Source organism: Panthera leo, chromosome D1 (genome assembly GCF_018350215.1).
Source record: "Panthera leo isolate Ple1 chromosome D1, P.leo_Ple1_pat1.1, whole genome shotgun sequence".
NCBI classification, from domain to species: domain Eukaryota; kingdom Metazoa; phylum Chordata; class Mammalia; order Carnivora; family Felidae; genus Panthera; species Panthera leo.
Genome location: NC_056688.1, coordinates 57,522,885 through 57,537,930, shown reverse-complemented (window position 1 = coordinate 57,537,930; position 15,046 = coordinate 57,522,885). Strand labels below are relative to the sequence as shown.

At 38.1% G+C, this 15,046-nt stretch overlaps 2 protein-coding genes across 4 annotated transcripts in view; one reads left to right on the top strand and one right to left on the bottom strand.

Annotated features, from left to right (window-relative positions):
* Positions 1 to 15,046, bottom strand: part of C2CD3 (C2 domain containing 3 centriole elongation regulator) — a 144,612-nt gene that overhangs the window by 121,270 nt on the left and 8,296 nt on the right. For 2 of the 3 annotated variants that reach the window (XM_042906813.1, XM_042906814.1), the window contains exons 3-5: positions 14,433 to 14,590; positions 1,461 to 1,684; positions 421 to 668 (exon numbers count right to left, since the gene is read on the bottom strand). In XM_042906813.1, the coding sequence (XP_042762747.1) occupies positions 421 to 668; positions 1,461 to 1,684; positions 14,433 to 14,590 (630 nt within the window). The remainder of the gene's footprint in view (positions 1 to 420; positions 669 to 1,460; positions 1,685 to 14,432; positions 14,591 to 15,046) is intronic. The other variant, XM_042906815.1, reaches the window with a different exon arrangement.
* The window catches only part of PPME1 (protein phosphatase methylesterase 1), a 104,206-nt gene continuing 97,621 nt past the window's right edge, over positions 8,462 to 15,046 (top strand). Inside the window, exon 1 of the mRNA XM_042906822.1 lies at positions 8,462 to 8,661. The gene's annotated coding sequence lies outside the window, so the exon portion shown is untranslated. The remainder of the gene's footprint in view (positions 8,662 to 15,046) is intronic.

The window sequence follows — 15,046 nt, the reverse complement described above, 5'->3', positions numbered from 1 at the left end:
CTGAATATTTCCACTGAGACCAACAATTTTCAGAATGTGAGACAGATTTAGTACTAGCCTCTCCACAGTGGTACAATTAAATACTGCTGATGAGACAAAAAGCATATTTGCTTTAAATTATTTGTGGAAAAATAAGGAATAATATGATATGATAAATGCTTTCCCCCCATATCCAGGTTCATTTTAAATGGCTCCTTCCCTAAATCTACAGTTGTAAGCACCAATAATTATTTAGAAGTAACTTACTGGTTTAATGGAGCTGCCTTTAAATGATGAGAGATTCTGAATGTCAGTGAGATTACTCACTTTTATTTGGCTATTTAGTTCAAGCAGAAGTCTTGGTTCTCTTTGAAGACTGACTAACAGGCAGAGTAATTCTAATAAATATAGCTTAGTCTTTGTTCATAAATACATACATACCTGAAAGAAGGTCCTTGGTAGGGGGGTTGTTTGAAGAAACAATGCATGAGTCACTGTGACTCTTGGCCACTGTCGTAATTTGAGGCTGGAATTCAGAACTGTTAAGAAGGGACATCTGTTTCCGTGGGGCTCTGCCTTTCAGAGTCATACACTCTAAACTCTGTCCTGAATTAAGATGGTGTTGTAGTCCAAAGGAAGAATCCTTTATGGTATCAGAGTTCTCTGCAAAGTACAAGTGGTCCTTTCCCCTGTTTTAAAATAAAGGAGAATTTTAGCAATATATTACCCATTACGGTAACATTTCACTTTGTCGGAGACAGAAGGTGCATGAGTGGTTTATAGCAGTGTAGTTTAGACTTTGTAAATTCATTTTTGATCTCCGAAATGAAATAAATAATAGATGCTTCACCTACAGTTGTATGGTTGTGGCTCAAGTGAGACAATGAAATAAAGAGCTCAGCACAGAGCCAGACACAAAACAAATGCCTCGTAATTATTTAAAAGACAAATCTATTTTGGGGCGCCTGGGTGGCTCAGCTGGTTGAGCATCTGACTCTTGATTTTGGCTCAGGTCATGATCCCAGGTTCGTGGGATCAAGCCCCACATTGGGCTCTGCAATGAAGCATGGAGTCTGCTTGGGATTCTGTCTCTCTCCCCACCTCTGCCCCTCTACTCCACTCATGCTCACTATCTCTCTTAAATTAGAAAATAAAAAAATCTATTTCTCTTACTCCATTCTGTTTCACGAAATACCACCCTTTCCCTCCTTTCCCTCATGGACATCTATCATGGCATCTGTGTATGACTTAATCTTACTTATTTATCTGTACGTTGGTCTCCCTAATAGATTGTGAGCAATCCTCAAAGATAAGAATTGTCTCATTAATTTCTATGCCTAGTAATTGGTACTGGCCTAGGCACACAGTAGGTACTTCATATTTATTTGCTGAATGAATGACTACATTCAGTCTTTAATCCAAACACAAATAAAAGAAATGATCAGTACAGTGGGAGTTAGCTGACAGACTGTGGTAATTACCTCGGAGTGGTTGATCTACTACTGTTAGCTGTTAACTCTTTTCCGTCCATTTTGGTGGTAGGTATCCTACGAGGCCTTGGTGGAACCAGAAACTGAGTATTGTTGGGTTCAGTATATTCTCTGAATTCCTGCTCAGATAAAACCACATTTTCTGTCATGTCAGTGGTAGGAAGAGGATTGTAGCTGTCATAAGTTTCTGACAGAGGCTCCAGAGCAAGTGAGACCTGAAAGAGACATGTAATATATCATAAATTCTCTTTGGTATTGACTAATTTTAAGACTCCCTGATTAATATGGCCCCCACTCCTTATAGGATCAAGTTCAAATTCCTGCCTACCTCAGAAGCCTTACCTCTCACTTTCCTCCCCTCGTCCATCCCTCTCTCCCAGATATAGCAATTATTTAGGGTTCTCTAAATGTACCTTATGTTTCATTCCCTTATGTCTTTGTATATGCAATTTCTTGCAGTATTACTTTCTCTGTGAAAACTTGTGTCTAGATAGAGATGTCATGGCCATTTCCTTCATGTTTCCACTTATTCTTTATCTATCCATCAATATAAGCCCCATTCATTGAACTTACTACAGGCCGTAAGGTGTGCTAAGTTTGTCACCCCGAGAAGCTCATGTAATGAATGATATAACTCTGTCAGGAAAGTATACTGTTCTATTTGAAGGAAAAAAAAAAAAAAGCAGAGGCTTACAGGAGGTATTTTGTAACTTTTAGTTCATTCATTATCCTGATTAGATTCTGAATTCCTTGAAGGCATGGACTTGTTCTTTTCATTTTTGTCTGGACTGAATAGCATAAGACACACTTAGTGTGCAAGTCTATTATGCCTAACAATGTCTAATTATTACGTCTGATGAATAAAAGAATAGTAACACCTTCCACATCCCTATTGTTGGTTATTTGAGAAAAATAAGACCTTAATTCTATGCTGGAGATTAGGCAGGGGGAAGAGGGGAGAACACTAACATGAAAAGTAATCACTTGAAGTTTCTTTTATCATCTCATTCCTGTGAGTTCAGGTTCTCTACTAAATGGCTCTCCAGCCCCTGAAAAGCCTAATGGAGGAACAGAGTCTAAAAAATACAGCCTAAAGCAAAACTTTAGGAAAGAAATGGAAGAATATACCACAAAATAAAAGAATGATGTTGAAAGTTCAGTTCCAATGACAGAGAAAGCAGAAGGAATTGTTCGAGCAGCCAGAGTTAAATAATGATAAATGGCCTAACACAATAAGGGAAGGTTGCAGTTAGATTATTTTAAGATGTCTCTGGAAAGGTCAATGGAATAATTTGTGCAGAGAAACTGCAAAGGCACAGACTCAATAAAATACACCTGGCTCCTGATGAGGAGACTTCTTTTCATGAACCAGGTAACATAAAGTCTTTTAAATCTGTTCACCATCAAGATTTTCTACAAAGACAAATGACAGGAATGCAGTAGGATAAATACTCTGTGCAGTGATCACTGTAATAGCATCACATAAAATCCTGGCTGCCCAAATGTAAATGTCAGAAAGCGTTCCCTTACCATTCATCATTTCCCAAAAGGCTGCCACTGTATTTTAGAAACAAAGAAGACACTGAGAATAAAGGCGATGTCCCTGGCCTTAACCATGACTTGCTATCTGGCACTGAGTTTTGCTTTTTCTCTAAGCAGATCTGAGCCAATCACAAAACAGCTCATAGGCCTATACTACCAGTGGCTCTTAAAGAAAGAAGAAAGTCCAGGTACCTGCTATGCCAATCTTATAATTAAAACATGTGCTAACCTAACTTCTCTGTTCAAGAAATATTTGTTGGTACTAGCTCAATGCCAGGCTGTGTGCTACCTGTCTAAGGCAAAGAGATGAATAAAATATGGAACCTGACCCACAGAGGACCATGGTATTTTATACGGGAACTTAAAAAAAAGTAATTTTAATATAAGATGGTGAGCTCTGAGATAGGGATGTATACTGGATGGTATGAGAAAGAGAGGTCTGAGCTTGGGGAAGAGGTGAGGAAGGAGTGCCAGGGATGGTTTCCAGAAGTGAAACGTAAACATCTGGATTTAGAATTTTATTTATTTATTAAAAAAAAATTTTTTTAACATTTATTTATTTTTGAGACAGAGAGAGACAGAGCATGAACGGGGGAGGGCCAGAGAGAGGGAGACACAGGATCTGAAACAGGTTGCAGGCTCTGAGCTGTCAGCACAGAGCCCAACGCGGGGCTTGAACTCACGGACCGCGAGATCATGACCTGAGCCGAAGTCGGCCGCTTAACCGACTGAGCCACCCAGCTGCCCCTGGATTTAGAATTTTGTATAGGAATGATACAGATAAGGCTGAGGGAGGTTGAGGCACAACATTCCAGGTAGAGGGAAGAGCATGAGTCAAGCTTTAGAGGTATAAAATGTTTCAGCAATTCCTACAAATCCAAGAGATTGCCACTCTTAACTCCTCTGCTTCCATATAATGTACCCAATACACTCCTACATTCACCTCCTAGATTAGCATTCCTGTCCACCTCAGTCATACTCCTCCTCAATCACGGTTCATCCTTGTGTTCACTCCTCTGCCAATCCCCTCACAGAGCCCTGTAGGATTTCTATTTCATACAAACTTCCTTACCACTTCAACTGAACATTCCCTTTCTTAAAACGCCCCAATTTCTCTGAAGTCTTCTCCAATGGAAACTACTGCTTTTACTAGCCAGGATGAGGGAAGTTGACTTATTCCGTTCTGGTACCATCCCCAGACCATCATTCTGTCACCTAAATATATCACATCTCTTCAGAAGCCCATGCCACCCACAAATACCATAAGTCTACCATAAAAGTCTCACACCCATAACAGAGCAACCCTAGGGACATTCATCAGTCTTCTCTCAATGACTCAAGGCTGTCTTTAACACTAAGTTGCCCACGATGATCTACTACAACATCAGCATCAGTGACAGCCTATTAGTATGCCTATTTTTCAGACCTATGCTGGTCAACACAGCACTTAAAAATTTTTTTTTTAATTATGTAACAATGCTTTACAATACCAGATTTTGTGTAAAATTTAGTAATTCTGGCTTCTCTTGGAAAATCAGAAAATCCAACAATGCTGGGTCTCCATTCCAATGTGGCAAAAATTAGATGAAGTAGACTAGTGGCTTTAGTCAGGGTACATGCTCCAATTTGAAAAGTCCCCAGCCATATTTCAATGAGGCAGACTGATAACTGTTGTTCATCATCACATTTGGTCTGTGGGGGCTTTTAAAAATTTTACTTTCTTACAATAAAATGGACATTTTTGTGTGTAAATACACTCCTATAAATTTTAACCTATGAATAGATGCATGTAACCACCACCACAATTGAGATAGAGAACACTTCCATCATCTCAAAAAGCTCCCTGAAGCTATCCCTCTGTAGTCACATGCTCTCTTCACCCCTAATCCCTAGCAACAGCTGATCTATTCTCGACTATTATGGTTCTCGCTTTTTGAGAATGTCATATAAATGGAAAACATATGGTATGTAACCTTTTGAGACAGGCTTCTTTCACTCAGAGTAATGCCTCTCAGGTTCCTCTATGTCGTGTATCAATAGTTCATGCCTTTTTTACAGACTTAGTAGTATTCTATTATTAACGTGGCTTGTCACACTGGTTGATTTTCAAAAACTGAGACAGTCTTGCATTCCTGGGATAGACCCTGCCTGGACATGGTCTTATTATCCTTTTTATATAGTGCTGGACCCAACTTGCTAATATTTTCTTGAGGATTTTTAGGTTTATTTTTAGGTCTAGATCTTAAACTGTCCTTCTCTAGTTTTGCTATCAAGGTGGTGCAAGACTCATAAAATAAACTGAAAAGTATTTTCTCCTATTTTCTGGAAAAGCTTGTGCAAAATTGGTGCACTTCCTCCCACCCCCACCCCCCCTTCCTTTCTTTATTTGGACAGACAGAATCCCAAGCAAGTTCCAGGCCAGCAGCACAGAGCCCAATGCAAGACTTGAACTCATGAACTGTGATATATCATGACGTGAGCCGAGATCAAGAGTTGGATGCTTAACTGATGGCGCCACCCAGGTGCCCCTTCCATTTTTTTTAAATGTTTGGAAGAATTTGCCAGTAAAATTAACTTGGCCTGGAGGGGTTTTTTTGTAAAAGGGTTTAAAATGCAAAAGCAATTTAATAGTTACAGGTCTATTCAGGTTATGTATTTCTTTTTTTATTTGAGAGAGAGAGAGAGAGCATGCACACACACACATGGGGGGGGGGGCAAAGGGAGAGAGAGAATCTTTAACAGGCTTCATGCTCAGCACAGAGCCCAATGTGGGACTCACTCCCACAACCCTGGGATCATGACCTGAGCTGAAATCAAGACTCAGAGCTCAACCAACTGAGCCACACAGGTGCCCCAGGTATTTCATTTTGAGTGATTTTTGGTAGTTTGTGGTTTTCGAAGAATTCATGTAAATTGTCCAATTTAGGTGTATAGAGTTTATACTATTCCTGTACCATCTCTGGGTTCTGTAGACTATGGTCTTTCTTACAGCAGAATCAAGAGGAAAGTGAAATATTTCTCCTGTCCCAGAGAGAATTAGAGACCCATGATTTTCAAAAGAAATGTGAGAAGGCATATTTCTGTGTGGAAGAGAATATTCCTAATGATAAAATAAGGCAAAAAAAAACCCACAAAAAGTGACTGTTAGGGGGTAAAATGTGACTGTCAAAAGACAGCATTATGAAACAACCTATAGTAGAACTATAATTAGTATGTAAAAAAGATGCAGGACAAAAATGGAATAAACAGAAAAGTACTGATTTTAAATAAGGTTTGTTTTTAAAATGCAAATAAAATAAGTGATACTCCTATGACATGAAATTATGTATTAAGATAAGAACTTTAAGGTATCAAAGTCTTAGGGTGCTTGGGTGGCTCAGTCAGTTAAGCATCTGGCTCTTGATTTCGACTCAGGTCACGATCTCAGGATCGTGGGATTGAGCCCAGCATCGAGTTCCTCACTGAGCGTGGAGCCTGCTTGGGATACTCTGCACCCCCCCCCCATCCCTCTCCCCCACTCGTGCTCTCTCTATCCTTAAAATAAAAATAAATTTTAAAAAAGAATGTCTTAGTAATAATATCCTAACTTCAAAAATTATTGTGCTAAGATTCTGCCCTTGATTGGAAACACTCATGTTTGTAAACAGTTATTTTGTTGTTAAACTGAAGAAAAACTAAATTTTATTCTTAAATGGTTTAAAAAAATCAATGCTGTAGTGTCCACCAAATGTAAAACGTCTGATATTGATAACTTGGTAGAGAAGTAAAGGTATAAAATTTTTAGTCAGATCAAAGGAACTGATTTCAAAATGAAAGAATTTATAATTTACTTTTCTTCAATTACAATGTAAAAGAATCATACGTATGTATATATTATGTTACCTGCTTATATAATAAATTATGTGAATGTGGTCTTGCTCAAAATATCTTATTGTACTGTACTTAACTTTATTCTAGTGATAAGATGATAAAATGCGTACACGGTGACATTAAGTTTGATGAACAACATAAGCATTGTGACATGGAGATCGGCTACTACTGATCTTCTGAGGATAAGTCAGAAGGAGGATCACATGCTTCCCAACTATACTAAAACCACTGAAAGAGAAATTGCGGATAGGGGAGACTACTGTACTTTGTTGTTGTGGCATGAAAGTTGCTCAGTAATTTTGGTTAGATCAACAATCAATGTTTATAGTATAACTGAGTGGGCAGGTTGGGAGATGGAGAGGTAGAAGGATGTGGGATTGAGCTAAATTTGCATCTTCTGTATTAGGAAGTCAGAAGACAGTGCCTGAAAACTGAGAGGGTGGGGGAGGAGATGAAGATGTGACATAAATATAAGCATATTATTTGGAACTATAGAGGTAAATACCATAAGAATCAGGGGCAGGAGTTGAAAGTAGTTGCCTCTGGGAAAAGTATGGGTCTATGTGAGGGACTCATTTTTGTAACAGAGTTATTTGACTCTTTATGTGAAGGTAAAATATTAATTTAAAAATGACTTTTAAAACTGAGTATCAGAGGGGCGCCTGGGTGGCTCAGTGGGTTAAGCGTCTGACTTCAGCTCAGGTCACGATCTCGAGGTGGGTGAGTTCGAGCCCCGCGTGGGGCTCTGGGCTGACGGCTCAGAGCCTGGAGCCTGCTTCTGATCCTGTGTCTCCCTCTCTCTCTGCCCCTCCCCTGTTCATGCTCTGTCTCTCTCTGTCTCAAAAATAAATAAACGTTAAAAAACTGAGTATCAGGGGCACCTGGGTGGCTCAGTTGATTGAGCATCGGACTTCGACTCAGGTCATGATCTCATGGTTTGTGAATTCAAGCCCTGCATCAGGCTCTATGCTAACAGCTCAGAGCCTGGAGCCTGCTTTGGATTCTGTGTCTCCCTCTCTCTCTGCCCCTCCCCTGATCACGTTCTGTCTGTCTGTCTGTCTCTCTCTCTCTCTCTCTCAAAAATAAATAAATATTAAAAAACTTTTTAAAAAATGAGTATGCAGTGAGTGATGGGAGTTCTTGTCATATCACTGCTTTGCTGGTCCCCAAAACAGTCCTGAATTGACTACATATGGAATCCCTCTTTAAAGCTGAACCATAAGATATACTGATTACTTTTTCTTTCCTGTGAAGGAGCCAGAGAATTAATATTTTAGGCTTTGCATGCCATACAGTTTCTGTCATAATTACAGTAGTCCCTCCTTATCCACAGGGGATATGTTCCAAGATCCCCAGTGGATGCCTCAAACTGCAGATAGTACTGAACCGATACATATGTTTTTTTCTTATATACTTACATAACTATGACAAAGTTTAACTTAAAAATTAGGTACAGTAAGAGATTTACAATAGCTAATAATAAAATAAAATAAATTATGTGAATGTGGTCTTGTTCAAAATATCTCATTGTACTGTATTCACCTTTATTCTAGTGATAAGATGATAAAATGCACACGTGATGACATTAAGTGTGGTGAACGACCTAAGCATTGTGACATGGCGATAGGCTGATACTGATTTCTGAGGATAAGTCAGAAGGAGGATCATCGGCTTCCCAACTACATTAAAATCACCAAAAAAGAAACTGCAGATGTGGGCAGGGGGACTACTCTACATTGCTGTTACAGCGTGGAAGGTGCAACAGACCACACGCAAATAAGTGAGTATGGCTGTGTTCTAATAAAATTACCTACAAATATAGGTGGTGAGTGAGTCAGACTTGCCTTGGGGGTTATATAGCCTGTGAATCCCTGAAGAAGATAATGGCCCAAAAGCCTATGAAAAAATACTCAATATATTAATCATCAGGAAATACAAACTAAAACCATAGTGAGATATCAGTACCTACTCAGTAGAACACTAGAATGACAAAAATTAAAAAGACTATCCAAACCAAGTAATGGCAAGGACGTGGAGCAACTACATACCAAGTAGATGTTTATATGGAGAATGTTTATATACTACTGATGGGAATGTAAAGTTATGCAACCACTTTGGAAATGGTCTGGTAGTTTCTTAAAAAGTTAACCATGACTCAGCAATTCCATTTTTGGGTATTTTCTGAAGAAAATAAAAACACGTGTCCACACAAAGAGTTGCTTTATTCATAACAAGCAAAAAGTAGTAAAAAAAAAATAAAAATAAAAACAAAACAAAACAAAAAACAAACAAAAAAAGAAACCCCAAATGTCCACCAACTGGTAAATAGATAAAAAACAAAACAAAACAAAACCACAACTGTGAAATTATCAATGCAATAGAACATACCTCTGCAAAAGGGAACTACTGATATACAAAACAATACGGATGAATCTCTAAAACTGGCTCCTTTTACTTACTCTATTAATATTTCTTAGTCTGGGGGCACCTGGGTAGCTCAGTCAGTTAAGCTTTGGACTCTTGATTTCAGCTCAGGTCAAGCCCCACATTAGGCTCTGTGCTGACAGTGAGGAGCCTGCTTGGGATTCTCTCTCCCCCTCTCTCTACCCCTCCCCTGCTTGCGCTCTTTCTTGCTCTCTCAAAATAAATAAACGTAAAAAAAAAAATTCTTAGCCTGGGTGAGGAGACAATGGGCATTTCACTATATGTTGTTTTTATATTTTATACATATAAGATATTGTTTTGCATATCTCTAAGAAAAACAAAAAAAAGTTAACAAAATATATAGTGCCTAACATATGGTAGATAGGCATACAACAAATGCTGATGAGAAAACTATCAGAATGAACTTCTTCAATTTTGTCTATTTCAAAATGTTCTTCCTCTTTTCCTACTGGTTATAATTCCTCTATTCCCAACGTAACCCTATTAGCTGAGTTCGTGATAAAAACTCATTCCCATTTAATTCTCTTCATGACCTTCATGATACTGGCTCAGTTATCCTCTTATTTTCAATTTCTTTCTTCACTTGCTTCTCTTTGGTCTACAAACAAATCATGCTCTAAAAAGGGGCCAGCAAGTGTATTCCGTAAAGGGGCAGAGAATAAATATTTTAGGCTTTATTTATTGGATGTTAGTTTTCAAATAACCATTTTAAAAATGCAAAAACCACGTTCAGTTAGAAGGCCAGATATGGAACACCAGGCAAAGTGTGTCAACCCCTGTTCTAAAACAGTAATGATCAAACTTCTGAATTCTGCTACCCACAGTTAGTGTCCTCTCAAATTCAAATAAATTTGCCATGTCCCCATCACATGCCTAAACACCATGTTAAGTGTTTCCAAATTTTTTAAATCTCAATCCCTGCAACAATGCTGTGAGGGAAATGTTTTAGTATATTCAATTTATAAAATAGGATACGGAAGCTCAGAGAGGACAAGTGAACACCAGAATTGCTTTTTAACCAATTTCTCATGTCCAACTCTAGTGCTATTTCCACTAGATCACACTACCTCTCCCTCTTTTCATTGACATTTACTTGGGAAACAGAAATCTCTAATTGCTACTTATTTCCTTATTCCATAATCTTTTAAAATCTGACTTCTGTCTGCAAAGCTGTATACAATTTTCCAAAAATTCCAATGACATTTAAATAAACACTCACACAAGTATTATTGCAGCAACTGATATTTAAATATAGGCAAAAAATGATGCAGGCACCTTAGAAAACAGTCTGGCAGTTCTTCAAAGTTAAACATGCCTACCCTATGACTGAAATTCTACTCCTAGGTATATACCCAAAAGAAATGAAAACATGTTCACAAAAAACCTTATAAGTGAATGTTTATGGCGGCTGCCATTATTCACAGTGGTCAAGAAGTGGAAATAAACCAAATGTTCATCAACTGAAGAATGGATAAACATGTGGCCTATCCATACAATGGAATATTATCCAGGCATCATAAGGAATGAAGTACCGATACATGCCACAACAAAGATGAACTTTGAAAACATCATGCTACATGAAAGAAGTCAGTTACAAAAGGCTACATAATATATTATTTCATTTATATGAATGGTCCTGAATAGGCAAATACATTAAAAACAGAAGTTAAATTAGTGGTTGCCAGGGACTGGTAAAGGGTGAAAAGGGGTATGACTGCTAATGGGCACAGTGCTCCTTTTTGTAATTAGATAGTGGTGATGGTTATAAAATCTTGTGGACATATTAAAAAACACTGAATTGTTTACTCTAAAAGGGTGAATCTTATGACATGGGAATTATATCTCAATTTTATTTTATTTTTTAAAAATGAGAACGCCAGGGGCAGAGAGAGAGAGAGGAGGAGAGAGAATCCCAAGCAGGCTCCATGCTGTGAGGACAGAGCCCGACCTGGGGCTCGATCCCACAAACCGAATCTTCACATTGTGACTAAGGTGAAATCAAGAGTTGGACACTTAACCAACTAAGCCACCAGGCACCCCAAATTATATCTCAATTTTAAAAATAGGAAAAAAACCCACCTAGAATCCTACACTTCAAATTTTTTATTTTTATTTTTATTTTTATTTTTGAGAGAGAGAGACAGAGCATGAGCAGGGTGGTGGCAGAGAAAGAGGGAGACAGAATCTGAAGCAGGCTCTAGGCTCCGAGCTGTCAGATGCGGGGCCTGAACCCACGAAACATGAGATTATGACCTGAGCCGAAGCTGGATGTTTAACCGACTGAGACACCCAGGTGTCCCTACTCCAACTGTTTTTAATTTTCCTTATTTTTTCCCAGTCATTGATAATACATGTATGTATGTGTATTTAATTTTAATTCTTGTTTGTTATCAATCCAAAATCCATTTTTCCATGAGGCTATACAATTATGTAATTTTGTCTTTTACAGAAACAAAATATTCTACTAATAGACTATAATTTTAATATTTTTGAATACATTGTTTTCATTTTTTCGACATTAAAAGTGTATTTCTGGGGTGCGTAGGTGGCTCAGTCAGTTAAGCATCCAACTTCGGCTCAGGTCATGATCTCGTGGTTCATGAGTTTGAGCTCTGCATCGGGCTCTGTGCTAACCGCTCAGAACCTGGAGCCTGCTTTAGATTCTGTGTTTCCCTTTCTCTCTGCCCCTCCCCTGCTCAGGCTCTGTCTCTTTCTCTCTCAAAAATAAATTAACATTAAAAAAAATTTTTTTAAAGTGTATTTCCATGACTAGACGTAAGCATATAGCTTCCCTCTCTTTTTATGGTATTTCCTTAAGATAAGTTCCTAAGGGTAGAATTACTTAGGTAAATGATATATGGCAATTTTAGGGCTCTTGAAACACAATGCCAAATTGTCTTGCGGATCTAAGGTAAATCTGTACCATTATCAGAAAAGTAACCATACTCACTTCACTATGACGTTACTAACATAAGGTGCCACTATTTTTTAATTTATTATATATAAAAATATGAGAAAGAAAATGTTACATTCTTTCATTCAGTTGGAATTCTTTTTTTTTAAATGTTTATTTTTTTTTTAATTTATTTTTTAATATATGAAATTTACTGTCAAATTGGTTTCCATACAACACCCAGTGCTCATCCCAAAAGGTGCCCTCCTCAATACCCATCACCCACCCTGCCCTCCCTCCCACCCCCCATCAACCCTCAGTTTGTTCTCAGTTTTTAACAGTCTCTTATGCTTTGGCTCTCTCCCACTCTAACCTCTTTTTTTTTTTCCTTCCCCTCCCCCATGGGTTTCTGTTACGTTTCTCAGGATCCACATAAGAGTGAAACCATATGGTATCTGTCTTTCTCTGTATGGCTTATTTCACTTAGCATCACACTCTCCAGTTCCATCCACGTTGCTACAAAAGGCCATGTTTCATTTTTTCTCATTGCCACGTAGTATTCCATTGTGTATATAAACCACAATTTCTTTATCCATTCATCAGTTGATGGACATTTAGGCTCTTTCCATAATTTGGCTATTGTTGAGAGTGCTGCTATAAAATGTTTATTTTTGAGAGACAGAGCACAACTGAGGGAGGGGCAGAGAGAGAGGGAGACAACAGAATTTGAAGCAGGCTCCAGGCTCCCAACTGTCAGCACAGAGCCTGATATGGGGCTTGAACTCATGAACCATGAGATCATGACCTGAGCCAAAGTCAGACACTTAGACTGAGCCACCCAGGCGCCCCAGAATTATTTCTGGACTCTATTCTGTTCCACTAACACATTTATGCGCTTGTTGTTGTTTTTTGTTTTTTTGGCTTTTTTTTTTACCAATCTCTACACCCAATGTGGGGCTCCAACTCAGGACCCAGAGATCGAGAGTCTCCTGCTCTCCCGACTGAGCCAGCTAGGCACTCCTGTGCTCATAGTTTTAGAAGAAGTTCTCACATTTGATAATGTTGTATATCTTTTCTCTACCTGTTTAAACTTCTGTATTTTAGAATACATTTGAAAAGGTAAAACTCATGAAATTTCTAAGTGATTTGAATACTCAGAACTTTCTAGGAAGCACTCCCAAAAAGTCTCGCTCAGAAAAGGACCCTTTCATGTTCTTTCCACCATCCTGTACACCTATGTAGCATAACATCTATCACACAGCATTCTACTTATTATTCTTCTATTTCCTCCTATGTGACTTCGGAAAACTATATGAAAGAATCATCTCTTATCTCTGTATCCTTAGTGGCACATAATACTGTATAAAAAGGTTGTAGGCACGAATGAACACATCAAAGATGCCACTTACATGAGTCAAACAAGCAATTATTGCTTGGCATTATGTTAGGAGCTGTGGGAAAAACACAGAAAATAGAAAACAATGTCCTGCCTCCCAGGGAATCTAGAAACTAAAAAGAAAGGGAATTAAAGGGAAATGACTAGTACATAATTTTAGAGATTGTGTAGGATTGTAACCAAACAATGATTATATAATTAATGTCATAAATTTAATAAAGAGTACAGAGAAGAATGAATGCAGTAGGAGCTGTGAAGGACTCTTGGCACTTCAGATGGGTAGTAAAGCACTAAGAGGATTTGGATAAGATACATTATAAAGACGGTGCCATTTGCAGCAACGTGGATGGAACTGGAAGGTATTATGCTGAGTGAAATAAGTCAGTCAGAGAAGGACAGGTATCATGTTTTCACTCATATGTAGATCTTGACAAACTTAACAGAAGTCCATGGAGGGTGGGAAGGGGAAAAAAATAGTTACAAACAGAGAGGGAGGGAGGCAAACCACAAGAGACTCTTAAATACAGAGAACAAACTAAGGGTGGATGGGGGCGGTGGGGAAGAGGAGAAAATGGGTGATGGGCATTAAGGAGGGCACTTGTTGGGATGAGCCCTGGGTGTTATATGTAAGCCAATTTGACAATAAATTATATTAAAAAAAAAAAAAAAAAAGACTGGGTAAAAACACGAACAAAGGCATGAAGTGGGAATTACCATGATAAATGGGAGTCATGTACCTATCCATTCTACAAACAGACTCAACTACTTGTACTGAAAAAATTTTATTCTACGCAGCAAAGAATTAAAATATTTTTACCTGGAGTTCTCCAAGTTTCTTAGATGTTGGTGAAACAATGGTAAAAAATCCATTGATGTGATGGGTTGGAGAAAGCTGAGCTAGTCCACTGATCTGAACTCTACCAATTGGAAGATGATCAAGTTTGGTGATTACTTCCAGCACCAGCACAGCCATATCTAATCAGAAACAATTATAACATACACAGATATTTTTCATTTACTTTCTTTTTTCTTTGGAGGTGGGTATGTATGAGAAAACTTTTTTACTTAAATTATTTTATTTTCAAATAAAACATGCACCTACTATCAGGGTTGACATTAGGGTGACCCTGGGTATGTCACTTTTAAACTCTGAAACCCAAATTCATCAGAAAATGAGAATACCCACTGCCTGCATAGTAGTAAATCCCAGGGGCTTCCTCTCATTCCTCCTACTGTATTTTCATTTACCTTAAACAAAAAGTTTTTAATGATTTAAAATGTAAATATTTTCTTATGTATTAAAAAAAATCTTTCTGTCCTTAACATGTATTTGTAATTGTCCTAACTTCCCGTTGGAATAAGGTAAAATAGATACAAAGAAAGGAATAAAACAAACCACTCTACCTACTACACAGGATTGTTTTAAACATC